General features: G+C 41.1%; 2 protein-coding genes across 5 annotated transcripts in view; one reads left to right on the forward strand and one right to left on the reverse strand.

Moving 5' to 3' along the window:
* On the reverse strand, positions 1-14,487 carry palm3 (paralemmin 3). Of its 2 annotated transcripts, none has more exons than XM_037274671.1 (7): positions 14,371-14,487; positions 6,247-6,299; positions 5,665-5,745; positions 4,191-4,306; positions 3,603-3,669; positions 2,678-2,708; positions 1-1,932 (listed from the first exon to the last, which is right to left on the reverse strand). In XM_037274671.1, exons 2-7 carry the CDS (start codon positions 6,289-6,291, stop codon positions 1,073-1,075), a joined length of 1,200 nt encoding a protein of 399 aa, XP_037130566.1. In that variant the 5' UTR covers positions 6,292-6,299; positions 14,371-14,487; the 3' UTR covers positions 1-1,072. The 2 variants fall into 2 exon arrangements, with proteins under 2 accessions (XP_037130566.1, XP_037130489.1); XM_037274594.1 differs by lacking the exon at positions 14,371-14,487 and adding an exon at positions 14,047-14,322.
* plppr2b (phospholipid phosphatase related 2b) overlaps positions 14,433-27,425 on the forward strand; it is a 25,016-nt gene continuing 12,023 nt past the window's right edge. The window contains exons 1-4 of one of the 3 annotated variants that reach the window (XM_037274862.1): positions 14,433-14,521; positions 16,480-16,612; positions 19,491-19,598; positions 26,894-27,082. In XM_037274862.1, coding sequence (XP_037130757.1) covers positions 19,491-19,598; positions 26,894-27,082 — 297 coding nt within the window. In that variant the 5' untranslated portion in view covers positions 14,433-14,521; positions 16,480-16,612. Of the gene's footprint in view, positions 14,522-16,191; positions 16,613-19,490; positions 19,599-26,893; positions 27,083-27,425 lie in introns of those variants that run through there. The other 2 variants (XM_037274959.1, XM_037274774.1) reach the window with 2 other exon arrangements.

A 27,425-nucleotide genomic window follows, 5' to 3' on the forward strand; every position in this document is an offset into this window, starting at 1 on the left:
TTTACTCAGTGGCGCCGTTTAATAGTGAATGCAGTCATTTCAAAACTTTTGACAATGAAATCAAATCCCAACATGGTTTCTGCAGTATTGTTATGCATGTACAGAGATCTGGTTAAATACAAAATTCATACTTTGGTAAAAATGTGGTAAGAGATGGCTCAACAGCAATGACACGTTGGTTTTCATAATTGGGAAGAAGGAATATATGCAACTTGCGTGACAAAACCCAAATATGTGGGTGCTGGAAAAAAAAAAAAAAAAACCCCACCTCGGCATTCCCAAGTCTGTTCAATAATTCATCCACAAAGCTCCTAATTAGAAAAATATTCTCTATGAACCACTCGTATCATTTTAAGAAAACGCTTGTATTTACATTCAAATGTTTACACATTACAAATAATTCATTTGTGATAAAGCCTTTTTCATTTCACTGCATTCAAATGTTGTGGGTTGAGTTTATTGTTACTAAACAGAGGTGGGTTTTTTTTAATTAAAAAAAAAAAAAATCCATTGTGGCATGTAGTGTACAAAATTAGAATAGGAAGGTTTCAGAAAATAAAGTCAACCAAAATAAAAACACAACACTTTTTTTTGCTCTCATTTTGCATGAAGTGAAGTTGCTTCACATATTTCAATTATCACAAATTTTGATAACATCTTTAAATAATTATTTTTAATGCAATACAATTATATTGGGCGTGTTTTTTTAGAGGGACCTTAATTGAACCCACAGATACTTTAAAGCAGTAGAAATGATATTTTATTAATAAACACTGCAGTGCCATAAGATATTTTATTGATATATCCTCTTTAAAATACGACAGTTTAAATGACAAAAACACATTTGGCAGTGAATTAAAACTTCAGCTTTTCCAAAAGGACCAGGGACTTAAGTGAGTTCAACAGAGTTTAATAACGGCCGTGATTGTAAAACATGAAGTGCACCTCTTTGAGTGGACTTCAGGGCTGCTGTCTGTGATCAGCAGAATCATCATAAAATAAAATAAAGGAAGCATTAATACTTGATGAGAGCAAACTCAAAAAAAGTGTTGCGTGGGTATTTTTGTTGCCTTTACATGAGCGAGCAGCACAAGCAGACTTTCTTATTGGGCGCCGGCATGGCCTCGGCCCGCATCTCTATGGGACGTGAGTGGTTATCGCTGGCGATGTCATCCTGGATTTCCAGGCCTTTAGCCTGCTCCAGGAGGGGCTCCAGGAGGGTCTCCTGCTCGCTCGTGCGTGCCTCAGTCCTGTGGTTGTCCATGGAGTCGCTCAGGGAAACATCCTGGAACCGAGGGGGTGCGATCGGGGCGTCGCCTTGGGCTTTTGGGCACACGTTGGGCGTCGCCGATGCCGGGGTGATCACGTCTTCCTCGCTGGCTTGTGGCGTCTCCGCCGAAGGAGGAGAGAAGGGTTGTGATTGGGAGTAGACCGGCACGGGAGCCACCGAGGCGGCCTCTAGAGGATCGGTTGGTGACGGCAGCAGCACGGAGGGCGAAGTTTCCGCTTCGATGTCCTCCTCTTTGGTCTCCTCGTGTGTTTTTCCTGCTTGCGCCGCCGCACCAGTTTCATCCTTTGCCAACTCATTGGAAGCTTCTGGAGCTACTTGCTCCTCCTCCACAGGGCCTGCTTGCTTCTTTTGATAGTCTTGTGGTTCAACTTCCTCCTCCTCCTCTTCCTCATCATCATCTTCCGTGATGACGACTCGTTCGGCCCGCATGACCACGATCCCTTCGTCCACCTCGGTGGAGCTTAAGTGGGGAACGTGTTGGCCATGATTCTCGATGACGACGACGCTTCCACTTGGGCCATTTGTGGTGGACTTTTCCAAAGCACTTTGGCGGTTTTGTTTAAGATCAGCTTTCAAGTCCCCTTTGCCGTTCATCAGAACAGGGGCGTCGTCATCCCGTAATATTTGGATCGCGGTTGTCCCTGAAGACAAGACTTTGATTAATTTCCATCCCATTGGAGCATTTCATATTAGGGTGGGAAAAGCTCGGCAGTTAATTAGCAAAACAGTCGAGCTGCAACGTTTCCTGATTGCAATTAAAAGGCAGTTTTTGCCAACAGCGTGTTAGCAGCAATCACAACGATTCATTTCTGTATTAACACTAAAAACATGTACAGTGAATGATCTCCATATTCATTAAGTAGACGCGGTTAGAAATGCAGATTTTTCAAGCCCTACCCCCACTTTTGTTTTTTTTATTAATAATTTACCCGCAACCTGCCAATGTACAGTACAGAAATGTTAATCAAATGTTGATATTTTTTGAGCACATGGTGAACATTAGCAATGTGACTATACGGTGACACAAAAAGGTCAACTGATATTTCGCGATGATAGTGGACATTAGGATTGACTACATCCATCTTAATATGATAAAAAAACAACTACCTTATGTTTGCATTGCCAATAATTAAAGAGAAAATCCGATACAAATGTCACTAAAAACATTAGCTCCATAATAAGGGAAGACTATCATGGAAGTTTATCACGGTTATGGAGAAAAATAAAAAAACACGTAAATGATTGTGTTGTCATCTCCACATTTGACTGTCAACGCTTAAAATATTCAACAAAGGCGCTTAAATCTAAACAGTACACTATTTGGTTTTCTGATAGCACAGTAAACTTACATCTTAATTAAACAATTGAATTAACACTCCATCTTACCCATATCTCCGGCGTCCATGTTGGTGGCTTCCTGTTGAGTATAAGGCATACAGTGTTGCTTCACTAAGCTCTAACTTAAAAATAACCACCGCAAAGCTCAAAATCAGAACAATTTGCCCTTTGTTGTTTCACTTATATGACTTCATAAAGTATCATCATAAAGCTTAAAGTTCTAAGAGGAACAGTTGCGCGTGTGAAACCAAAGAGCAGCCTGCTTTAAAGTCTATGAACATTTTTTTTTTGGCATCTTTAAGTTTTTATGACAGGGAAAAAGAATCGTGGTTGACATTTGCTGTCAATTATACTCAACGTGCCCACGAACAGATTTGTCACTGTCAAATTGATGTAAAGGTCACATATCATAGATGCTTTCATCACAGTGAAATCAAAATAATAGCTTCATGTGATTTTTTTTTTTTTTTTTAAAAGAGAGTCAAAATGTGGCAGTACATTTAAAGAAACATCTTAAAATTTGTCGAAATGTTTACGCAACTGCTATGCTAACTGCTAGCATTGCTATTACTGTAGTTTTAAACAACTGTACTTTAACACAAACACAAAAAAGAAAAGTATTCTTTCTGCTCGGTGAAGAAAACTACTGGAGATAATCTTCGACTCTTCTTTTTTTTTTTTAATTCATGGGGTATTAATTTAGTTTTGTAGGGCTTTTGCCATTTTAGAGTAATTTGAGTGTCGAGTGGTGTCCGAAGAACAACATGACCAACTCGCGGTTTAAAATGCCGACATTACTGCATAAGGAGCACGTGGGCCGAAAATGTATTATTCAAGTGACAACGGCGTGCACGCAAATGTGAGAAAAAGCTTCCTAATGGAAGATGATAGCGAACGCTTGTTTGACACACATTCTAACAGCTTTTGTTCTCAATGTGGGCGTGTTGTGCATGTGTGTGCGTGCAAGTCTCACTGTTTGGTCCTCTGCGATTTGTTCTTTCACATCCTCCACTGCTAACTCCATATTCCGTGATGGCGGCCTACAACGAGAGCGTACCATTTCCTACATTGTAAACACTATAGCACTGTTAGTTGACAATAAAAATACCATCTTCAAATCATCTTAATGGCACGCTGGCTTGGAGAAAATCAGCTCTTTCGTTACTATGGCAACCACAAGTCTACAACAGTGATTCCCAACCGGTTTACCAAAAGCATCTGCCGTGAGAGATCATCACAGGCGTTTCAGGGAATGATCCAGTTTCACTAAATTTGTCCACAAAATATCTTTTATTAAGCCAAACCGTATCTAAGTTTATAAATCTCTCCCAGTAATGTATTGTGACAGGCAGAACAATTAGATGTTCCTCCATGGCAGAAAAGTGCAGCATTTGCACAAAATATTGAAAATGATGATACGGAAATTAATTTTGATGTGTCATTCCCCAAACATGGCTAACATTACAATTATACATCAGCGCAGTAGGTGGCGCTACTGTGCAAAGAAAAATACAATTACAGCTAATTTCAGGGTCTTTTCTAAAACAGTGTGAGGTTGTACCTGTGCTTTTCCATTTCCTGAGCGGCCCACGGAGGAGAGTGTGGGCTTTGGGAATCTCGTGAGGATGGGGACAAGGGAGCTCCCTCCATCAGCCACTGATCCCTCAAAGACTTCCTCTGGAGGAACACAGAGAAGAACGTATATTAGAAGAGCACGACGCAGATCATGATTGAACTTGGAGCTACCGCTTAATTAGCCTCAATATAAGCTTGCACTTTGTTCTCTCATCTAATTATCGCTGCCACATTCATCTTCATTATTGTTTCCTCACGTGCTGTTCGGCTTCTCTCCTGCTGATCCCCTATCGTCTTATTTTTTTATAAAGATCACTGCCTAACTCTGCATGGCGTCTGCATAATGAAAAAAAAAAAAAAGGATTTCTCTTCCAAGGCTGTATTGCTTCCTTGGAAAATGATGATAGTCCTTCTAACATGCCTGCAAATGAGGATTCATCCCCCAACTGACTTCAGCCACCAAGCAAAGACATAATATAACATGGAATGAAAGCGATTGGTGTATACTAGTTTTTCCACACAGAAAAGCCATCAGCTGGCTCATTTTGTTCTCCATCCGCTTCTTCTCACTCAAAGGGCTAAAACAAGATTGGTTAAAATGGGTCCAATTGACTGCTTTGGATAATGAAATCAAATAAGACTGCTTTCATTTCAATTAAACTACAATTGTGTCTGCAAAATTGTCCTGTTTTATCTCGCTGAAACTCATCTTGACTGCGCTCTCACCGGAAATCTCAAAAACTCCATAGCGGCCAACATTGGCATGTTTCCAAAAAGTCTGCCCCACTGTTATTGGCAGCCTCCCTTTAACTATGATGGTCACAAACCCTTCTCTGTCTTCTCCTGCCGGAGAGGACAAGCTCCTCTTGTGTTACCTCGCCTGCCCTCTTCAGCAAGCTGCATGCAGACTAACCTTGGAACATTCCAAGAATGCCGCTGACATTGCTGCATTATTTATTTATTTTTTAATGGCAATCAGCTGAGTGACAGATTTAACAAAAGGTAAAATACAAGTCGTCGATAAATCCGGCCTCTTTTGACTGCGGCGCTGTTGTTGACACAAACGCTGTCTCAAAGATAAGACGAATTAGCTCATTAAAAATTAAAGCGTCCTTCAACTTCGTTTTATTGCGACAATAAAGAACGGATGGACATAAATAATGGTAAGCGACCCGCTACATCTGCATGCACAGAGCAAACTTGGGGGAATGCGCCCAAGGCAGCGTAACACGGTGGAGTAGGAAACGAGAACGTCGATGTGGAAATGTTGCGAAAACAATGGAGGTGCTCTGTGACTTGCACAGAGTGGAAACACGGCCATGAGAGCTGAGAGCTTGAAAGTGTGCGAAAAAGGAAGCAGACAGGGAAGGCTATCGGCTCTCAAACAAGCCACAATGAGTCTAGTGAGAAAAGTGTGAGTCAGGCGAGACATCTGAAAAGATCCCGCGACGGTGTCAGACCTTGAGCTGCTGCAGTCGGAGTTTTTCATCCTCCATCTCTCTCTTGGCTCGTTCCTGCTCCTCCTGCAGCCGCCGTTTCTCCTGGAGACGGCACGTAAGAAAGAAATTAAACTGAAGCCATAATTGAGAGATTAATCGATTCATTTTTTTTTGCCTTCCCCGTTGATTGGAATTAATTAATCAGGTGTTCAAGCAATGAGTGCAAAAATTGGCCAGCAGGAAATAGCCGTGCTGTTGCAGTGAGTATTGACAAATACATTTGATTTACATTGGACAATTGTAAAAGGTCGTATGAGAGTTAAGAATGTTAAATGTTACTTAAAATATTAATAAAGCTTTTAGGATACTTCTAATTTGCTAGCACATTTATTATTTATTTAAAAACATTTATTTGGGGCAACTTAACCAGTCCAGAACAGAATGTATTGGACTTTGGATGTTCCACTGTGTTTCTCAACAAGGCCACTGTCGATCCCAATATCAACAACACTTCAGTTTGCGAAGCTCGGTGCAGCCTGGTGTTGTTTTCCACCTCTTTTGAATTATGGATGAGCAACAAACAGCTCTTCTCTGTGGACTCACAGCGATGGCCTCCAGTCGCTGTTGGTACTTCTCCGCCTCGTCCATTCTGGCACCTGTGACACAGACAACGACAGGTGAAAAGGTTAAAGACCACCGCCGTGTGTGATTTGGTTCACCGGGTCAAGAGATTGGAATGTGGTTATTTTTTGTTGTTGTCATAGATGGTTGTCTGTAAAGTCTTTACAACTATGCTGAAAATATTCTTGGCATATCAATTCATTTCATAAAAATGTCATCCTACGGGGTTTGTTAAATCTTTGTACAAAACAAAAATATAAGAGCCTTACATGGCAGCATTTTTTTAAAAGAGTTATTTCTACTAAATACCTTGGAAAGTGTCGAAAAACAAACTGCACGCATCGATGTAGCGAACAGTGACAGTGCCTAATTTGCATATAACCTTTTAAACAAGCTTGCACTTAACCAAAGGAAAGATCTAACCCGTCCCAAGTTTTGTTCCATTATTACATTCAGTACTTGCAGAAAGGCCAAACTCATCCCTCATTTTCACATTACTTGTCTCACGACGGAAATAAGTTACTCACGTAAAAGGCTAAAACAACAAAACAAAAACGCGTGGATGGTCAAGCTGGAGTACCAATGTTTTGAATTTGAGACGAACAAAGCAATCAAGATTGGGATGAATTTGGTCTTAAATATGTTTTATGTAGCGACAAGGCAGAGTGCACTACTGGCTACAACCAGCAGAGGCGCTGTTGTGTCTTAATTAGTTTCAACTCGACATTAGCGATGAGTAATTCAGCTATTGGCAACTCCTACATCCAGATTTTCTTTTTACTTTTTTAGTTATGTTATTTTAAAATGTATCATTCAACCAAAATAAGAATTAATGATTGTCAATGTACTCACATAATTCCTAAAATGAGTCCGCTTACTTCCTCTCTGCTGTTTCTTTTGTAATAAGTATCACACATTCCTAGCGTGAGCTCTTCCTTCTTTTACGTCTTGGGGCAAATGTATTATTTCATCAAAGTGATAAATCTTTGGGCCTCTGGGATCGTTGATTATCATGGTGAGAAGCACATCCAGGAAAGCACCTGAAGGAATCCTACAGTCCCCTACGGCAACAGGAAGGAAAAGCTACTACATTGGGCAAGTGTGAGATGAAGAATTGTAGATCTACTTTATATAGTCTATAAACAACACACAACAAAAGGAAGGCGAAATCATATCTTCTACTACTGACTGGATGAGAATTTCACACCTCATAAGGTTCCAAATAGCAGGCAGATTCAAACAAGCTGAGCCAATTGGCAGCTTTGATGAAGAAATCTTGAGGGAGATCCCTGAAGACCACCACACCAAGGCTGATAATTAGATGAAATACAGGAAGGATAGAGCTGACATGGTCAAAAGTTGGGAACGGTAAGATGGTTAGAGAGAGAAGATGAAGGGAAGAAGGAGATGATAACTAAAGTCAGCTTCTATTAGGATCCTCATCATGAAGAGGTAAATTGCGGTCAATCCAGCTGCTCAACTGTAAGGAGAGTTCGAAAAACTTTCGAAAGAGTGAGGTGATGACATAAGACCGTTGTTAGTGGGTCACAAAGGTAAAAATATCAGACTGCAGGAAGAACATGATACCGCTTATCTGGTGCAGGGTCAGGTAAAGTACAAATATTAGTCAGTGGGAATAAACACTGATAAAAAAGAAAGTGGCTGCCTTTTCAAAATAAAAGAGGAAATCGAGGTCATTGGGGCTCAACTTGCAAAAAGACAATTTTTCAGGTTATCTTCTGAAGCCCGGAAGGAAGACCTTTAAAGAATATTTTCATTTGTGACGCAGATTATGACTTTATTGAAAGGTCTGGGACTAACTAATTTATTGACGCTTTCCTTTTTCTCTTAGCCTCATGAAATCTTAAAGGTATGCAACGTGAAAAGGGGGAAGAAAAAAAACGACCAAGTGCTTCTGTCATTTGCCATCATGGCTTCATTGCACACATTCCTCTTGCTCCCCGACCCAAAATGTATATTTTTGCCTTCAGTGTATGCATGCTTGCTTGTTTAAGAAAGTATATTTGCATAGTTGGAGGAGGGGGGGGGTGTCTATATCCTGGGTGTGGTGACATTGACTCAGTGAGAACAGATGGAAGAACAGCAGGGCGTCAAGAACAAAAGACTTCAAAGATTTTAGTTAATATCAACTTTCCATTTGAGGATCTAAAATATACCCAATTTTTGCATTAGAATATTTCTTTTTAAATCAAAATACAGAAACAAACATTAACACAAGAAAAGTCATTTATATATATTTTTTTCCAATCACTAAAATGTCATTCATTGATCGCCAAAAAGTGCCATAACTCCAGTGCCTTGTGCGGCTACAAGAATGTTGTTGCTAAAGAAGCGTACGTTTAAGAGATGACATCAGTTTAGTGTCGAGGAAAGGTCCGAGATTGAGGAATGAGAGACATAGAGTGCTGTGCTCCAAGTCAGGACACAGTTGCATATCTTTCTGGTGAGGTTTAGGTCACGGGGCAGCTTTTACATGATTGGGAGGTGCGGAGCATGAAAACTGCTGCTCAGGCCATTTTGGAGTCCAGGCTTTACTGAGCTGGCTTGACAAAGCCTGGCTGATACCGAAGCGACCTTTGCCAAGTCCTGATCGACACCAGCGGGCCTTATCATTGATGATCAAATTCTGGTTTTCAAAATCGAGAGCCGTTGTTTACCTTACTATTTTCCAAACATTCTGACTTTAGTCTCTCAAGAGTCATTCTCTGAGCTCTTACATACATTCTTGCATATTCATTTGGATTTAATAAGATGTGCAAACATTACCCGTCGCTTGGAGAGAGGAGCTTCCCTGAATAATATTGCTTTTCGGTGGTCTATCTTTACACATTTATTAATATTACATCAAAGCCATTATCAACAACACAGCAAACTATTTTATCAGCAAATGATCAAAACACAAGTTGATGAGGTTTAATCAGATAATTGAGGCAGACTTAAATCACTAAAACAGATTTACGGGAATTGATAATGATCTGTCACGATATCACATTTCTTTGTAGTTTTAAACGGCAATTTTGTTATGCGCCAAAAAAAGGTCCTCAAGGCTTTGCGACTTGCGTAAACAAAATGGAAACGTCTCGCACTACAGCAATGACAAAATAACAACTCAGGAATAGAATGAAAACAATCGGGCTATCAAAAAAAAATTAAAGTTCATCTAAAGTCCTTCCAAGTTGCTTTATAAATAAAGAGACAGGGTCTTCCAAGGCCACTGTAAACTCTACATATCCTTCCACCCTTGTGCTTGGGAAGAGGAAGTGCACAAACACTAACGTCCTTCAGACACTTGGCAACGACGTGCAATCGCAGTGACCCCGATCCTTGAACCTGCACATCCTCTGATTTCGATTTTGTCCAAGGGAAAGCCAGACTAGGATGGCCATACGGCAACATGGATTCCTTGAGAGAGGCATGGGACAAAAAAATCAAAATCAAAGAGGTTCTCACCCACTATGGTTCATAGGAGCACGAGAATTATGTTTGCGTGCCCAGAGAACCCGGAGAAGAGAAGAAGTAGAAGGTTTGGTTGTGGATTTGACAATCCAACCCAAAGATGATTGACACGGCACTTTTTTTTATTTTATTTTTTATAAGTGTCTCTATGTTGGCCACTAAATAGCAGCCGGTCTGGATGCGCTTCTGATCACGAACCATGTCAAAATGTCCAGCTGCCGCCCCCGTTCAAAAAGATGAAGTGTGGAAGGATTTGGCTGAGGAAAATCAATTTCACAGCATCTGAGCTGAGGAGACGATGTGAAGCGACAGCACGGCGATGCTTTTGTACAGAAGCTTGTCAGCCGCCCATCAAATCAGCCAACATATTAATACGCTCATCTTGGATGTACAGTATATAGTCATGTTGGAAACAATTTACGAAAAATAATCCTCTGCGCATTTCAAATGAGGCTAGCGACAGTAATTGTGATTAACACGCTGTAAAATCCCTCCCGCGTTGTTGCGTCAGTTTAAGCGAATGTTATTTCCAAGGAAGCTTCTATTTTGAACATAGCCGCCAGGTAGTTTCTATAAAGAGGCCATTTCAGACCAGCTTTCTGCACATATTAATAAAACATTTTTAAATAGATTTTTGTAAAAGGTAACCTGACAAATATTGATGATTTGTCAACATGCTTGTAAACAAGTCAATCCAGATTGATTGGTGCCATATACCTTATGTGCGCATGCAAAAAAAAACCAAAAAAAAAAACCATTTGGGCTTGTGCAAAATTGAAGCAGTGTTTCCTGTTTACTGAATTAAAAGTCCTTACTTGTGCTTTCCAATGTTTTGGAATTCATGAATTCTGGCGTTACGGCTTTATCTCCTAAACTTGGTGTACAGACAGTTGAGGCTTGTATGATAAGCGGGTGAACGGCGGCTTTTAAATGCGAGGAAGAACTCACTGTGTGTGTGTGTGTGTGTTGGTTGTTCCGCTTTGCCAACGAATGCGGATTACAAGCTCGTCGTATTTTCACGGGTACACAGAAGCGTGACTGAAGGAAAATCTGTCTGGAAATGCTGACTGAAGGTCATGATGATAGTTCACCTCCCATCCATGATTGTTACAAACCATGAAAGACAGAAGGGAGGAAAGACATGGGGATAAAAGGAAAAAAAAATCTAGAAGGAATGAATGAGGGTGGACGTGATGCAATGATGCATTCACGGGGACTGTTCTGACAAGTCCCGACAAGGTAGCCGAAGATGTGACACAAACATGGCGTCAGCTATTTACGCAAAATGCGCTTGCCCGCACATGTACGCACAACCACGAGAGAAACGTGACAATTAATGACAGGACCAGAATTTCTCTCCCAAAAATTGCTTTAAACTGAAATACCCAGACACAGAGAAATCACGTCTATTGTTTAATCAGGATTTATATGAGGGGATTCTGTCAATAGGATAGAAATGATCATTGAAAATTTGTTTAAATCCAACAAATGTGATTTTTTATTTTATTTTTTTATTTTTTTCTGTCCCCACCGTGCTTTGTAACTCATTCATCATCACTCAAGGAATTCAAATAATTCTAACTGTAGACTAAACAGGTGTATAATGCGGGCCATTATTTTGTGAGGTAGTCGTTTGACTTGCGTTTGCTTGCTTTGTATGTGCAGGATTAGTGTGTGTGTGTATGTCAAACAGGTTTAGAGAGGAATGCAGTGCTAGTGTAATCTGCCCTGGGCTCACTTTCACTATTGTCATTACATCAAAAGCCCGTAGCCCTGCACGCCAAAGGCAACAAACCGTTACAGACACAAAAGTATAAAAAGACGATTTTTTCCTCCCCAATTCATTGTCAATCAATTCCACACAATCCAGTTGTCTCGTGATTACAGTTGAAAGATGTCCGTTGGGATGCGATAAGGTCGTCCGAAAGCAGTACTTTCTACATTTCTTTCATAGTCAGGTCACCTTGCTACCGAGACAGTCAAATATTTAACTTTCCTCCTTCCCAATTATCAGTGAGGATAAACAAAGCGACATTACGGCCACCTTTGAACAATTTGAAGACTCCAAACAAGTTCTCACCTTCACAACATGTCCTTACAATCTAATATTTGTCTGCTTGATCAATACATTACTGATGGTAGCGAAGGAAGGTCAAGAGGATCGGGGATTGGGAACAACCGATAGTCAACAGAAGAGTGTTGAGTGGGTTTTTTCTGTCCTCTACTTGGACAGAACTTGTGAGACTTTAAATCAACAGATCATTGCAATTAAAGTGCTGTGTCCTCACAGAGTACGAATGAAAGGATTGATCACATTTGAATGGGACGTACAAATAGAATGTCAGAAACACATTACAATGCTTCATTTTCTCTCATTTTATAGGCAAGTACAATCTTGCTATTTTTAAATTAAATCCACACTGAAAAAACATGAGTGATTCCTGGAAATCAAGCTCTGTCATCTGTACACAATTGGGGGCATTGACCCTGTGCTTAGTAACAGTGCTTCCAGGTGAACCAACTTTGTGTGAGACACGAGTACGACACTGAAGAATGTAAACACGTCAGATGCGTGAAATCAAATTGCCTTCAAGGTTCCCCCAATACTTCACTTCCATTTTTTTCATTTACATTTGTATGATGGGTAAGACCAATGAAATCTTAATAATTTAACATTAAACAACATTTTCTCTACGATCATGACTTGTTCCTCATATTAGGTTGACTATTGGGTGTAAACACAACAAATGCTTGCAGCTTGGTTTTCAGGTTACACTGTTAGAGCTGGTAATGGGGAAAGGAATGAGAAAGTCCAATTCGACATTAACTTTGGGTGGAGTGCAGGGATAGATGCGCCAGGAGCAATGCTGCAGTGAAACTGTGAAAATCTACTTGTCAACCAAGTTGACAAGCTAGAGGAAAGAGCGCTGACTGCAACTATAATAAATGCAAATATTTAACTCCTCCTGTCTAACAAGAGATTTAATCAATACGACATCTGCAGATATCCATCAGCATTAATATAAAACCTATAACCTGATGGAGCGCTCCCTCAGGATAGCGCCAAGGCTAATAGCAAACAAACAACCTTTAGTTTCTAGTACAAATCCTGGAACTGTCTTAGCATTTCTGTCCAAAAAGCAGAAAAAAAACAGTGACTTGTGGACAACAAGCAGTGCAAAGTCCATCCGAAGCCACGTGATAAATTTTGGCATCACAAATCATTTACAGCGCCTCAGCCATGGTCGTTTCACTTTAGTAAAAACCTTGAACGGTCCGTGTCAGCAGCTGTAGTTCAATTTGTGTTTTTGTTAGGACATGAACAGGCAGAGTGGTAAACTTACAGGGTTGCAAATCATCCGAAGATTGTGTTCTTTGGATCCAGTGGTATTATTCCCCATACACAACGGGAGATGACTACTTGATAATTCACTGTCGCAAAAACTATGCTTGTTAACAAGGCTTCAAAAGGAAAGTCTTTCCTGTGAGTCAAATTATACCAGCAGTGAGCTGCACCGCCTTTCGGAAAAGGCCTGGAGACCCTTCCGTCTTGAGCCTGACAGAAGAAGCGGCATTTGAAGAACTCCTGCTGGGATCTTTGTTTGTGAATCAGCATGCAAAGTAGTGTTTGTTTGATGGATTGCTCAAATGAAGTTCCTTACAAAGAAACCTCCAAACTAAGAATAGCTGTGGTTGCAAGGATGTTGCCATTAAGTGGGCCTCTGTGAGTCATAAAAACATGAAAACCAATATGTGGTTAATATGAACAATCTTACATGCAAGTGTGGTGTGTTTAATACACAAGTGACACAATTGTAATATTTTTTTCCCCGTTGTTGACCTCCAGTGGCACAATTCATATATGCTCATATAGAAAAATATGCATCAGCCTTCACTACTTCATTAGTGACCCAGAAGTACATAAAAATACAAAATAAAACGGTCAGAGGCAACTTGAAAGGGCCAAAAGACAGCCCGGCTAGTTAAACTACTGCATCATGAAACATAGCCTGTAGACCTGAACTTTATTACCTGTAAAAGTGTTCAAAGGTAAACTTAAACCGTTCCTGATGGTTCCAGGAAAATAAATAAAAAATCAGGCTACTGTAAAACACTTTTGAATCACGTGAGTCACATTCAAATCCCTGTTTAAGTGTTCAGGTCCAACAAGTTAATTTAAGAGCTGTTGAGCTTGTCCAACTAAACTGGGCTCGCTTCCAGCAGCATGGACCGCTTTCAAAACTTGTCAACACAGCACTGACAGAAACATTCGGGAAATAAATACAGCAAAGTACGTAGACTCACCTGGGGCTGGCTTGATAAAGTCCAACTGAGCGTGGAGTTTTCAAAAAATAAAGGAGAAATAAGAAATACGCGGAAATAACCTAATGAATGGTCGCTGCAGTAGTTCGAGTTTAAAAAAAGGAAGTTTCCCGAGCACCTGAGCGAGTTGCGCCCTTAATACATTTCTCGCACTCGACCACCAACTTAAAGATGGCGAGCGAAAGTTGCGTCTTACATCAGTAAAAACGAGAAAAGCACTCCCGCCAAACAAAGCCGCAGTTGCCGCGTCTCTTCGCGAGTGAGAGGAGGAAGAGGAGGAGGAGGAGGAGGAAGCGCGGTGGTTACCTGACTCCGGTGGCGGTGTGTTTAAGCTAGGTCGGCCCCTTCTCACTCGGGCAGGCGGCTTCGCGTGTCCAAATGTCGGCTGTGGGCACCGACAGCAGGTTGGGATGCTTGAAGTTGAACCGGCGCCATGACCCGCCTTGTGGCTTCGAATGTGAGTGAGTACTTACCAAGTGAAAGTAATGAATGCTCCAATGGCCGACTTCTAACTCACTTTTGTTCCTCCATTAGCTAATCCCAATTTAAGTTCTTTAGTCAGTTTACTGTCACATCTTAATCAATATTCCCCAGTGAAATGAATTGAAATAGTTATTTTTGTAAGTGACTTTTCTTTTCTTTTGCCTTTAACTGTCTTTGATTGTGTGAAACTCAATGAGTAATCTGGTCCAGCTCCAAAAGCCAAGACAACTTTTATTTTATCACGTTTTTAAAGAGAAAACCATGAAATGTCTTTGAAGCCGGAAAGTCCTTGGCTGAGATTCGCTGTGACAGTGTGTGAAACGAGGACTTGGCCTACTTCTGATTTCCCAAGATGACATGAGATGGTCTTCCTTGTGAACACATTCAGACGTTCTTGTATCACATAACTTTAACCACACACACACAAAAAAGCAAGTTTTTTCCCTTTTGTCCGTGCCTGTGTCAGCTTGTGGAGTTTTGCGCTTTTTCATTAACAATGCAACGAGCTAGTGCTTTTGTATCTGTGTGTGCATGCGGACGAGAACCAGAAGCTTCTAAATGCCGCTGTGCTTTTGTGTCGGCCTTTGTAGAAAGAGACCCAATTACAAACGTGTACAGGGCACGTGTGTGTTCAAGATTGTTCTTTGTATTCAAGAAAGGACAAATAATAATACAATGAATGAAAAATGAGCTTTGAAGGGAGTGAGCTTTTTTTAAAAGACCGTTGATTCAGTCATTAGCTGACATTTAATTTGAGGGCCCGGGCATTTTAGTTGAATTTCTCCACCCCCTCTCAGTTCACTCAATTTTGCTCATTTTTTTCACTCTCTTGTGTGCAAGGCCATTTTCAAGTGGTACTCGTTTCATTTACAGTGCTCTTTAAACGCGTCTGCCTTTGCTCAGGTCTCCATGGGAACCGCAGCTTGCCATCTTTGACAATGCAAGATTTTGATCATTCTTAGTAGCGTAAAAAAACAAAATGCTAATTTGCCATGAGGGGTTAGTTGCATGCAGCAATTTAAAAATCAACCACGTTATTACATAATGTTTGTGAACAATAATAAAAAAGGAACCCTGAATAGCCATCTCGCAAATAAGCGGTAGTGGGGAAAGCTGTCGGCCATTTTCAGGGCTGATTTGCTCACCAAGTTCACTCTTGTGTGGCAAGTCCCCCAGGGAAGCTACAGGGTCACACTTGACCAGCTGTCCACTGCAGCATTCTTGAACATGCTGATCCAAAAATAAATATATTATCAATACAGCATATAAAAAAAATTTGCTTTGACATCAGAAGCCTAAAGAGTTTGGGCGGTGTTCACAATTCCCGCCTATCGTGGCAACACAAGTTAAATTAAACGTCTTTGCCTTCAGATGGAACTTGAACCTTAGCTAAGGTCAAAGTTCCGTTTTGATTTTTTTAACAGACTTGCACATTTCATGACCTAAACACACAGATTATTTAAAAAGTTTTGAAATGATTTATCATGGTCTCATTTTTATTTTACATCATAATATCCTGGCATTGGTGTGTAAACCTTTTTGATCTGCTATGCCCTCTCCCGCTGTCATATTTTCTTCTTCTATATTGCCCCCCTCTCTTCTTCCCCCCTCTTCTTCTCCGCCTCTCTGCTCCCACACATCCATGCAGATGCGCACACACTTTCTCTCCATCCCCCCCGTCTCTCTCTTTTCCGCTCTCCATCCTCTCGTATTCACCAGCGACGACACCCACCAGCCTTTCTCTCTCTTCCTCTAGCTGAGCTTGTGGATCCACTGTACTTGACTAATTAGCCTTGAAGTGCTGCTGAAGATCATCATGTTCATCTCGACGAGCTAGCGGCGGACTGCAGACGTAGGCTGGGAAAGACGCTGCGGGTTATCGCGCGCAGGCAAGAACCTCACCGTTCACTCTGAGCCTCTCGGACTTTTCAGCGATCAAGTGAGAAGAGGTTGTGCTTTTTGGAGAGACCAGAGACGGAGCCACAGAATGGACCCCAGGCTCAAATCCTACTAGAAAGACTTCAAGGTGGCCCTTGTGACAGCTTGAACCGGCGAGAGCTTTAAGGTGAGTTGTAAGAGTTATGTAACACCACTTGTTGGATCGATGGAAAAAGATGTGTTGATATTAAAATCTGGAAGAGCGCAGGCACGTGCGTGTGCATGTGTGCGCACTGGCGAGATAGTGAACTGGTTCTTTTGTGGCCGAGGGAAACTGATGGAAGCGCAGCAACGTGAAAGACACCAGAGACAATCAGCCACGCTAGCTTTATGTCTGATGGCATCTCTTGCTTGAGGTGACGGGCGCATCAAAAGCCACATTGTGGATTCCCAGCGGAACTTTCATGAATACGTGTGCCAGAACACCTACTGTACAGTGATGGTTGATGTCTTCTCCAACTATTTGCGACACACGGTGGCATCGGCCATCTTCATCGACCACCTTTTAATTGGAGAATTAATTGGGGCCATTACTACCCTGGGCTACTATTTGAGGAAATATAATTACCACTGATTACAACCGCCAATCACCCCCCCCCCCTTCCTAATTGTGAGTCTCATTATTTACTGGCGGTCAAATTGCAACATGTCGTTTTGTTTCTCGGTCGTTCCTGTAAAGTGGCAAGCGAGCGTAATCTCCGCACACTCTTTTGTCATTGCAAGTTTTTTTCCTCACAGGTTCAGTGAATGCTATTAACTCATTAAAATCTTAATGAGGCTCAGCTCGAATAATAGTGAATAAAGTCACAGGCAAAATTAGTATCCCCCGTGAGGCAGAATGAAATACTGTAAAGGGGAAATCGGGGCGCCTAAGTTTAAGATCCGAGAGCTTGACTAATGAGCCCCGTAACTCTTGTCTGCTGTGAGTGCAATATACGTCATTTAATTTGTGCACAGAGCATCATTATAAACTTTGCTACTCAGCCAAGGTGAAAGCTTCAGATCTATGTGACCTCTTTTCCAACAGCTGGAAAAATGAGCTCTGTTGTGGTTCACATATCAAATTACAAACCATTCACGGGCTTTAAATTGGTTTCCTTACCTGAAAGGAGCGTTCTCTGCTGGAACGGTAAGATAGCTGATTCTTCCAATGCGAAATGTGATTCACACCAGTAAGTGGTTCACCTCTCTTTGTGAAACAACCTTGATTCAATCGCTTCGAAGCCAACCCAAAGCCTCGGCGATGGCTTGCCTTAATACAGCCAGTAAGTCTTTTACTTGATACAAACGAGGCCTTCACCTGAGAGGAAACCTTCGAAGGACTTTTGTGGCCCAACAGGAACATTCGAGTGAGAACAGATCTCTTCATCTAGCTCCTGCAAAATCAACAAATGAACAGCTACGACCTTGAATGTTGATAGCGGATATGATGTGTCCACTCGGCTTTGGATAAATGAGTTGTCACGACATTTTTATTTTTATTTTTCTCAATTTTTAGTTCCTGATCGTGAAAGATGGCGTCGCAAGTACCGATACTGGTATCGGTACCAATATCTGGTAAGGCTGATATCGGTACCGATAATCGGTAGTGGTACTTACCCACCACTAATTGGGATTTGATTAGATGCCGCACAATGGGAAAATTGGCACAAAAGCACAACCCAATTTCCATTACAAAGACCAGAACCCGAAGAAAAGAAATCTACATTCGGTGATATACAGTACACGAGTTTACTGAAAAGACTGCGACAGACCAAGGAACTTAAATTGCAACATTCATTCACTCCTATCTTTGGTGCTCAGGTGCTCCGTCCTTTGTAATTCTTCTCAACGGCAACGAAAATCGATCGGTGTGAGGGCTGGCATGGCGGCAGAAGATATATCCTCTAAAGTTGTCGTCATTGTGGAGATAAGCAAATGTGAGGAGGCAAAATATAAATGAGACTATTGAATTTTTGCTGGTGGCCTGATTTTGAAGTTCTATCATCTTTGAGATGTTCTCCCTTTTTTACAAAGCTGAGACTGTCCCTTTTCATGTGAGGAACCCCTCCATTTTTCAAAGATGGCCTTCTTCTTGTCACCTCCAATTCATTCTTTTGTCCCACGTAGGGGGACTTCTTGGAAGTGGCACAGTTTCCCCTCAAGTGTTACCGTTTTATCTTGCTATTTTTTCCCTGCTGCTGCGCCTCTCTCTCTCTCTCAATGTCTGCAGCATGACTTTTTTGTCCCTCTCATCTTTTTTTAAACCAGGCTTTTGTTTTTTAACATCACACCGCACCTGATTAGGCATATGCAAAAAAAAAAAAAAAAAGAGTCTTTCATGTGGTTCATGATCTACCACTGTGTATCAATCAATTTATTGGCCAACACTTAAGCACAGTGGAGGATCAATTATACTGTGGTGCTTTTGTTTCCTAAGGCAGTGGAAACCTTAAATCAATCGATTAGTTGTGAAATTAGAAACGGCCAATGTGTTTCTTTTATTTATATATCTGAATCTCCAACAGTTTGTGCTTTTTTTTGTTTTTTCTCGCTTCTGACTCACCTAATTGTGCAGTCTGGCAGATCTCCAAATGAGAAGGTACATGTTCTTGCCGACCACCACAAATTGCCAGTCTATTTAGTTTGAATCACAGAGCTTTGCTGCCATAACCATGAACAGAACTTTGTCTGCTAGCTTCATGCTAACATATCATGGGAATTGCAATAGATGGGCTAATGTAAAATAGCACTTCTATTTCAGCAACAATCAAATAGTTATACTTATGAAATATTGATAATAAATTAAGCAAATATTTTTTCATTTTAGTTATGAGACATTTGTATTTTTAGAATTGCGGTTCGATTTAATAAAATCACTATAATTGAAGTGCCAAATTTGCACCATTTTAATTGTGGTAGTGGTGCAGATTTGGGATTCTTGATTGATTCCCCTAATTCGCTGACTCATTTGACTCCCGCTGTACTAATCAAGTGAACTGAAGCTTTTCCATCCATCTTTCCAGATGATTGACACCAGGCTGGCAAGCCAAAGGCGGGAGATGAAACTTCTCGGTGACAGCAGCTATCAAAAGACCAGCACCTATATTGTGCCATGCTTCCTCTTTGTAGAGGTGAGACTCGTGACCTTCACTCAGATGACACTTTTGGGGTTATTTTAATTTTAAACTTCTATGCCGTATGCATGAGGAGCTCTGCAAAACAGTTTGAGGCTGTCTTCTTAAATGTAACTCTTGACAGATGCTCCTAATTAGGTATGCGCCATGTAGGAGGGGTGATACAACACGGTTTTCGCCAAGATGTTGTTTAATGCTGTAAGACCGTGCCTTGGAAAATTACGAGTCATCATTATGATGAGGTTGTACTTGAAGCTCACAATTTATCCAATTTGAGCATAACCGGATCCAAATTACAAACAAACTACTTTTAATACAACTCACATAGAAAGAAAAGCATTTCAAGAAAATAATCCATCCGTATCTGATGGACCAATGAATCGTTTGCATATATTTGCATTTGCATATTCATCTCCCGTTCCTTCCACTTGGTTTCATATTTCTTTCTTCTGTCACTTCACAAGCGTTTTAAGGCGGATTAAAAACAACAATGGGCATCAGCTGGGAAAGTGGTAGAATTAGCTGAATTTTTATTCAGTCCACTGGCTCCCATAAGATGTGATTGATTTGATTAAATTAGCCAAGGCACTTACAAGTTGGCTCAGTCGCATCCTGTAGACTCTTTTACGTCTGTCAAATGCAGTTGTTTTTTTTTTAATGTAATAAATGCAGTGTTTTTGTCAATTTTAGTTTTCTAAAGTTTTGCCATAGTGTTAAGCGATTTGAAAAGATGCACTGTCATTAGGCTTTTAAGGTCTTGATGCTCTTGTGACGACATTTTGGTGTGACTTTTGAGACTTTTTTTCTTTTTTAAAGAATGTTCTGGTTGCTAATTAAGAAAACACAAAAATGTATTTCTTTTTTATTTTAAAGCTTGTACAATGACACCAAGAAATCTTGGCTGTCATGGCAATGGTTTGCTTTTCAGCTGGAAGCATCGCTATGGTAACTGATGCTGCCGTACTCCTAACGTGTTACTGAACGGCCTTTTTTTTTTTTTCTTCTTCAAATAACAAAACCGAAGCTGTCCTAGTTGTCATGGATATTTGGCAGTAGGGATGGTGAGGAAGTCTTCAGGCATTCACTTTGATATCATCACAGACATCATCACAGATTTTCAGCAGATGAGACTGCTTTATGATTGGTGATATTGGCAAATTGACAATTCATATTTATTCAAATGTAAAAAAAAAAAAGAAAAAAAAGAAGAATCTCTTTAGTAGGGGAAACCCTATCTGTGTCAGAATTACCTTCACTGAAGTAATCCTCCGCGACTTTCTTCCCACCTCCTCTTTGCCTAATCCTCAAATGACCTGATGGAGCGCTCGCGGTATCGGCTGCATTCCCTAATTAATTGACCTAATTAGAAATGAAACCCAATTAGCCCGTGCCGCTGCAAACATAATACACGCCCGCAGGTCCTTGGAGCCTATGCCACAATCAGCTGGATGAGCTTTGTTCTCGACTCCTTCAATTTGTGACCAGCAATGTAAGGTTAAATTATTCAAAGTGTTGCAATTCAAGAATTGAGAAGAAAAGTGTGGGTCGTCAGATAAATAAATGGATATAAAAGACGATAGAATTGAACTAATCAGTAAATGAAATGCAGTTTTGGGATACTGCAAAATTTTAGATTAATTTGATTTAGACTAAGCAAATAATGAAACATTATTAATTTTGCAGGTGTTGAATTATTGTTTTATTTTAAAATGATTAAAAGCAGGTGGTCATGAGAATGCTAGCAACGGAAAAAAACAAATTGAAATTTTTTTTTTGCACCCCCCACGTGTTTTCTTGTGCCGCGCACACATTAATAGCTTCATTGTGCAACCCGCCACACCTTCGTTAAAGCCGCACAAATATCTCACAATCCCCGCAGGTTCAGCCAGCATCTTCCGATTGCTTTTATTTCCCTCCTTATTTTCTCACATTGGCTTCTTTTTGACATCCTTTGGAGATAAAATGATTTTTTTTTTTTTTTTTAACACTTCACTGATACGCCTCTCATCGCCTGTTATTCTCTCTGACAGCCTCTCAACCTCTCCCCAGTCGGTCTCTCCCGACAGATCCGAGATCCATCAAGTGTCATTGCTCTCCAGCACTCATTGCCCTGAGTAATAATGTAAACCCTTTTGGAGCTCTCCATTTCCCCTTCCCCCACGCTTGCCTTCCCTAGTCACGAAAGGCTTGTCAATGTGCCCACCTCATGCCACATGTCACAGTTTGTTAGGAGCGTTCTGCTTTGGTCAACACAATGAAAGTGATTTTTTTTGTTCATAGTTCTTTTTGAAGCAGCATTGTGTAACATGGCTCCCCCCGCAGGGCGCTCACTCCTTAGTTGTTACATTATCATCTCATTACCTATTTGCTATTTCTCTTTCTATAGTACAGTGTTGCTCTGCTGACTCTGACGCTTTTCACCAGTTTCTGAATCTTTCTAAAATCCACTGTCGGCCGCTCTCCATTTCGTTATCGCTTCTTGTCTCGAGGCTTGTCTGCCACTATCTTAGATAGCACATTTTATCTTGCGCTCAAACTTTTCGTTTTGAAGCCGCTGTTTTATTCTCACTGAGTCGTCATTTTTCTTCCCCCATTTGCTCAATGTTTTAAAATTGAATGTGAAAGCCTGCCTTTGACGCTTTCAAAAAAATATGAATACTTTCAGACCTCACAAAAAGTGAAACATCTTTTTGAAATCTGACGGAGTCCAATCCCTAAAAACATTTTTGATAAAAATGTCAAGTAGAATTGATTGCATCCACAACTATTCCGATTCACACCATTTAGAATCTGTGTCCCAGCATCTACCAAAATGTCGATTCTGCATAATTGTGAGTTGTATTTTTAAATGAGCTTCGTTTCTCTGCCACTCCGTCAAAATACATCTTTACACAAAATCAAGCTATGGTGCCCCAAAAAAAAAAAGAAAACGTTAGAAATGACTGTCCTTCCATTTTTTGATTTTTTTTTATCTGTGCCTTTTTTACTGACATCATCCGTTAGGCTCCCACTGAGCCCTCAGCATGCAGACCCAAGGTGTGCTGGTGTCTTGAGCAACTTTCTCGATCACTGTCGTGAATTCAGCAGAGCACTGACTGCAGCAATTATAAATAGCATCCCGGTTATCAAGCTACATCGGGCACACAGCTCGCGACAACAAAACAGCTTCCTTTCCTTTTACATTTGCACATTTCATCCTCATTCCTTCGCCAGATTGACTCTGCCTCCGTACATCTTTTACCTCTAGGCAAGACTTTGGTGGAGTGTGTTTGCTTCTTTTTTCCCGCCCCCCGCCTCCCTCCAAAAAAATGGTCTGTTTCTTGCCAAGCATCCGCCCTCAACAAATTTCAACTCACAGTTTTTCCAGATACACTCACTAACAAAGCTCCTTCTTGCATATTCTGTTTACCAAACGAGAAAAAAAAAACTAAATGTTGCAGCTCTAACCTCCCCCAAGTAGAATTCATACCAACGAGATGAAAGAGGCATGAGTGGAAGCTGCACGCTTGTGTATTAAAATATACCCATGATTAATCTCTGGAGCTCATTTCCCTGCTCATTTAATCAAACATTTCACACCATAATCAAGCTGCCTTTTCATTTTGTGCATTCACATGGATGATATGAAACGTGCATAAAGATACAGTCTGTGCTCATTCCCGCATTATATGACATTGTGCTGTGCTACCATTTCTTGGTTGTCGTGAGGATGGCGAGAGTGTTAGTTAACAAGCTAACACTCGATAGTTGCCATCTTTCCACTTGTTACCACTTTGGATGGATGGTATTGTCATATCTGATACGTATCTTCTTATCACCGTTGAATACACAATGAACTCTGTATGGGCTATTCTAGAGTGATCTATTTATAGATTAGAATGTAAACATTGATTGTTATCAGTGTAATTGATAAACATGAAACAAAACAAGGGAAAATAGTGGACATGCAATCTTTGTTTCCACTTTGTTTATTGTGTTGTGATACAGTTTCTGGACGCTAGAGGGCGCGCTAACCACTAAGATGTGCGCCTTTTGAGTAGCCGTGTGCTTTCATCATCCACCTGCATAATATTTTAAAAGCTAAAATCTCACAAAATAGTGCTTTTGAATGAAGGTTTGTCACGTGGTGCATTTCCGTCTTCACACAGGCACCCACAGACATCTCCTCGCCCTCTGTCAGCTTGTTGACTCCTTTGCCATCTGGCTCCAGGGAGGAACCTTGTAAAAACTCGCTCGTTTTGGGCTCAAGAGACTTTGCTCCCATAGCACGCTATTATTGCCGTATTTTATTTTACACTTGTACAGTGAAAAGGCTTTAAAGGGGGGGATTTGCCTCCTTTTTTCCCCTGTCACAACCGTCACTTTGATTCCTTTGCTTTTTGCTGCTTTTGAAGTTGAGAGGTATGCTCATTAAATCTTAATTGCGTGATAGAATAATCCTTTCAGTTTACTAGGCCAGTCAAAGGAGGGTCATCCTCCAAAATCAGCTGACTGAAGCTACGTTAAGAGCTGACAATATTGAATATTTTACTCGCGTTCTGTTCAGTTCCTTTTAAACTAACCAAACATGTTCATACGTTGTATTTTGTGATATTTTATTAGTTCCCTTGGTAAACATTTTTTCCAAACATTGCAGCCAGCTTGTGATACGCTAACCTTCCAGAAACGTTTTGAGTTTTCCCCAATAATAATAAAAATAATAAAGAAAAAAAAACATGTGAACATTTGCCCTTTCTCTTGAGGTCACAACTTTTTACAGACCAGATTGAACTAATAAATGCCGCAAAGCATTCTGACAGCCCACCTTGACCCACTTTGACCTGGCCTGAGTTTGTCAGCAGTTGTCATTTGTTCTTACACCTTTGAGAATGACTTTTATGCAAATCCAAGTCCTAGGTGACTCGACGTCAATTAGAAATCATCAGCATGACCTTTATGAATATTCAAATGAGTCTGCATAGCAGAAGACGTTTTTTTTTTTTTTTGTCCAAGTGGAGGTGAAACGGTTAGACTGACAGCATAGTCAATTAGATCAGACATTTATTATGCTTATGAAATGTAAAACCAGATGCTAAACGACGTGACATACCTCCGCTGGGAACGCCATCCTGGTTAAACAATGTAAATCTTTCTCTCAGCCATCCTACACTTTGCTCTCTCGCCATCCCTCCCTCGCGCCTTCTGTAGTTCCTCTTCAGACTGCACCCACATGCCCACAGACATGCTCACTCTGAAAACACACACGGGCGATCCCACGCAGTCAGAACTCATGTCCAAGGCGACAAGCATGGGAGAAGGCCACGGAAAAAGCCGCTTGATAATGTTGGCCTATATATAAACGAGAAGCCGGGGGTGTTTGTGAGATTTGCTAGCACGTTCAGACAAGCGCTCGCGTCTTTTGTGATTACACGTTTTAAAGCAAAGATTTATCGTCGTATTTTATTTGAATTACTTGAAAGTCTTCTTTAAGGTGCGCTTGCTCGAATGATGAAAGGATTCCTGACATTGCCATAGCAACCATGAATCTCCTACTTTGGTGCTCTAGATCGGTGGTCACCTTTCATGCTGTGTTTGTGCTCATACAAATGCTCCAGTGGTGATGTTGGTGAGCGGGCAATGTCTGCATGATGTTTATTTTTAACCACAAAATTGTTAGAAAAAAAGTAATTATATTTACTACTAAGTTTTGGGGCTGCTGGAACAGATTAATCACTTTTCTCTTTATTATAATGGGAAACGTTACCTCTATTTATGAACGTTTCAGGTTACGAATGGGCTCACAGAACTAGGTTTGCAACTTGAGGTTCCGCTGTATTTTTATTTATTTATTGTCCGAAGGCTGATGGCCTTCACACATGTTATTCTACTCCATTAACTTTCTTCTTCTTCTTCTTCTATTTTATTCCTCACACTTTTTTTGGCATTTAATTTATGCAATATTTTTCAACCGATTTTTTTATCGTTCCACCTTCAACGTATTCCAAAAATTTCGTGAGGGGTTTCAAAAATATCCCACAGATTCACAATTTTTCACCCAAAATTTCATCATTCATTTTTAATGACACATTCAACATTTACAGGAGCTACGCCTTTCCTCTCATAAAATGACTTGTCGGCGAATGCCTCTTCTGTATAAAAAAAATAAAATAAAAAAAACATACAGTAACGAGTGAATCAGACCACCGTTGCACTTCCATATTGAGGCTGAGTGAGTGTTAAGTAAAGCGGGTCCCTTCATCTCCATAATGAATGAGGCGGTCGCTTTGATGGAGGCTTGAAATCGCCGAATGAATAAATAAGTACAAAATCAGCATACATGTGTGTCCCATATTATCTTAAATGCCAATTATGTTGCCAGGTTATTATGGTAATTATATTCCAAATTTGTAACGACAAACACGAAGCTGTGGTTATAAGGTCACTGTTTTTAAAGTTCTTGCTTTTGTAGGGGGACAGATTGGGAGCTTACTTTTTAAATTCTTCCTCGCCAGCAGACAAATCTTCACGTATCGAATTAGAACACTTGCGCAGGAAGGTGGGAGGGTGTTATATGCGTATAGGAATTAGTGTTTTGATAATAATTGGAGTGCAAATGAATATTCAGCGCATCTGCTTCGCTTGCGACGAATTGCGCCTTTTTTTTTTTTTTTTTTTTTTTTGCATGCACTTACGTCAGTGTTGATTTTATGCTTTGTGACCGTTTGCTAAAAAGGTCATATTTCATGCTTGACGGCTTCTCGTGCATAATGTGCGGCTGGTGTTTTCTAAAAGCAGCTCACCAGTGCGCTTGAATAAGTTGGGCTACGCAGAAAGGTCACGCAAGCGTGTAATCCCGCCGACCCCTTTACTCAGATCCAAGACGCTTTTCCGTCCACGTCCTGCTTCGTCTTCTCCGAACCTCTCTGCTCCTATTTGTGCCATCTGTGCTTCATCCCTCTCTTCCTCCTCTCCTGTCCTCCTCCTCCTCTTTCAAAAAGTATTTTTTTCCCTCCTCATTAATGTGTTTCTCTGCCCGCTCACGCTCGCTGAAGGCATCTATCTCTTCCTTTCCGGCTCTTATCAGCGCTCGTCGATACGTATTTCTCCTGATTTGTCTCCTGCCGACTTCATCGCTTACTCCCGCCCTCCCCCTCCTCCTCTTCCCTCGCTATCTCTCCACGCACACTTGATTCATTTGACACATTACGGAGGGATCCATCATTTTTGCGCCGTGAAGGATTTTAGAGGTTTCACTTTTTTTTTTTTGAGCAGATCCGAACCCTAAAGCTGGAACCAATATGTTTTATTTCCAGCTGGTCATCATGGCGGGGACTGTGCTGCTGGCGTACTACTTTGAGTACACGGACACCTTCCCCGTGCACGTTCAGGGCTTCTTCTGCTTCGACAAAGCCTACTCCAAGCCGTACCCGGGACCGGAGGACTACAGCAAGGCGCCTCCTGTGCTCGTCTACTCCCTGGTTACGGCCATCCCGACTGTGACGGTGAGTCAGTATCCATCAGCGAAGATGCCACGCTTCCACAGGTGTCAAAAATGTGTGACGCACACACACAGCGATTCATAGTTCCCCTCATGCACATGGCGCTTGTGGTTTTTTAGCGAGGAGCGACGTGTGTAGGTGTGCGTCCTCGTGGTCTCGCTTCTCTCTGTGTGCATGCGTGCCGTGTCATAACCATGGCAACCGGCAACTGAAATCATCCTCCGCGGTGCAGTTCGAGAGCCACAGTGCGCAGAGTGTGTCTGTTCGCAGCTTCAGAACAGAATCGAACACGGCTTTATTTGTTTTGTAACTTGAATACTCAAAGTCACACGCTTTCCGTGACACT

Source organism: Syngnathus acus, chromosome 1, assembly GCF_901709675.1.
Source record: "Syngnathus acus chromosome 1, fSynAcu1.2, whole genome shotgun sequence".
Lineage (NCBI taxonomy): Eukaryota > Metazoa > Chordata > Actinopteri > Syngnathiformes > Syngnathidae > Syngnathus > Syngnathus acus.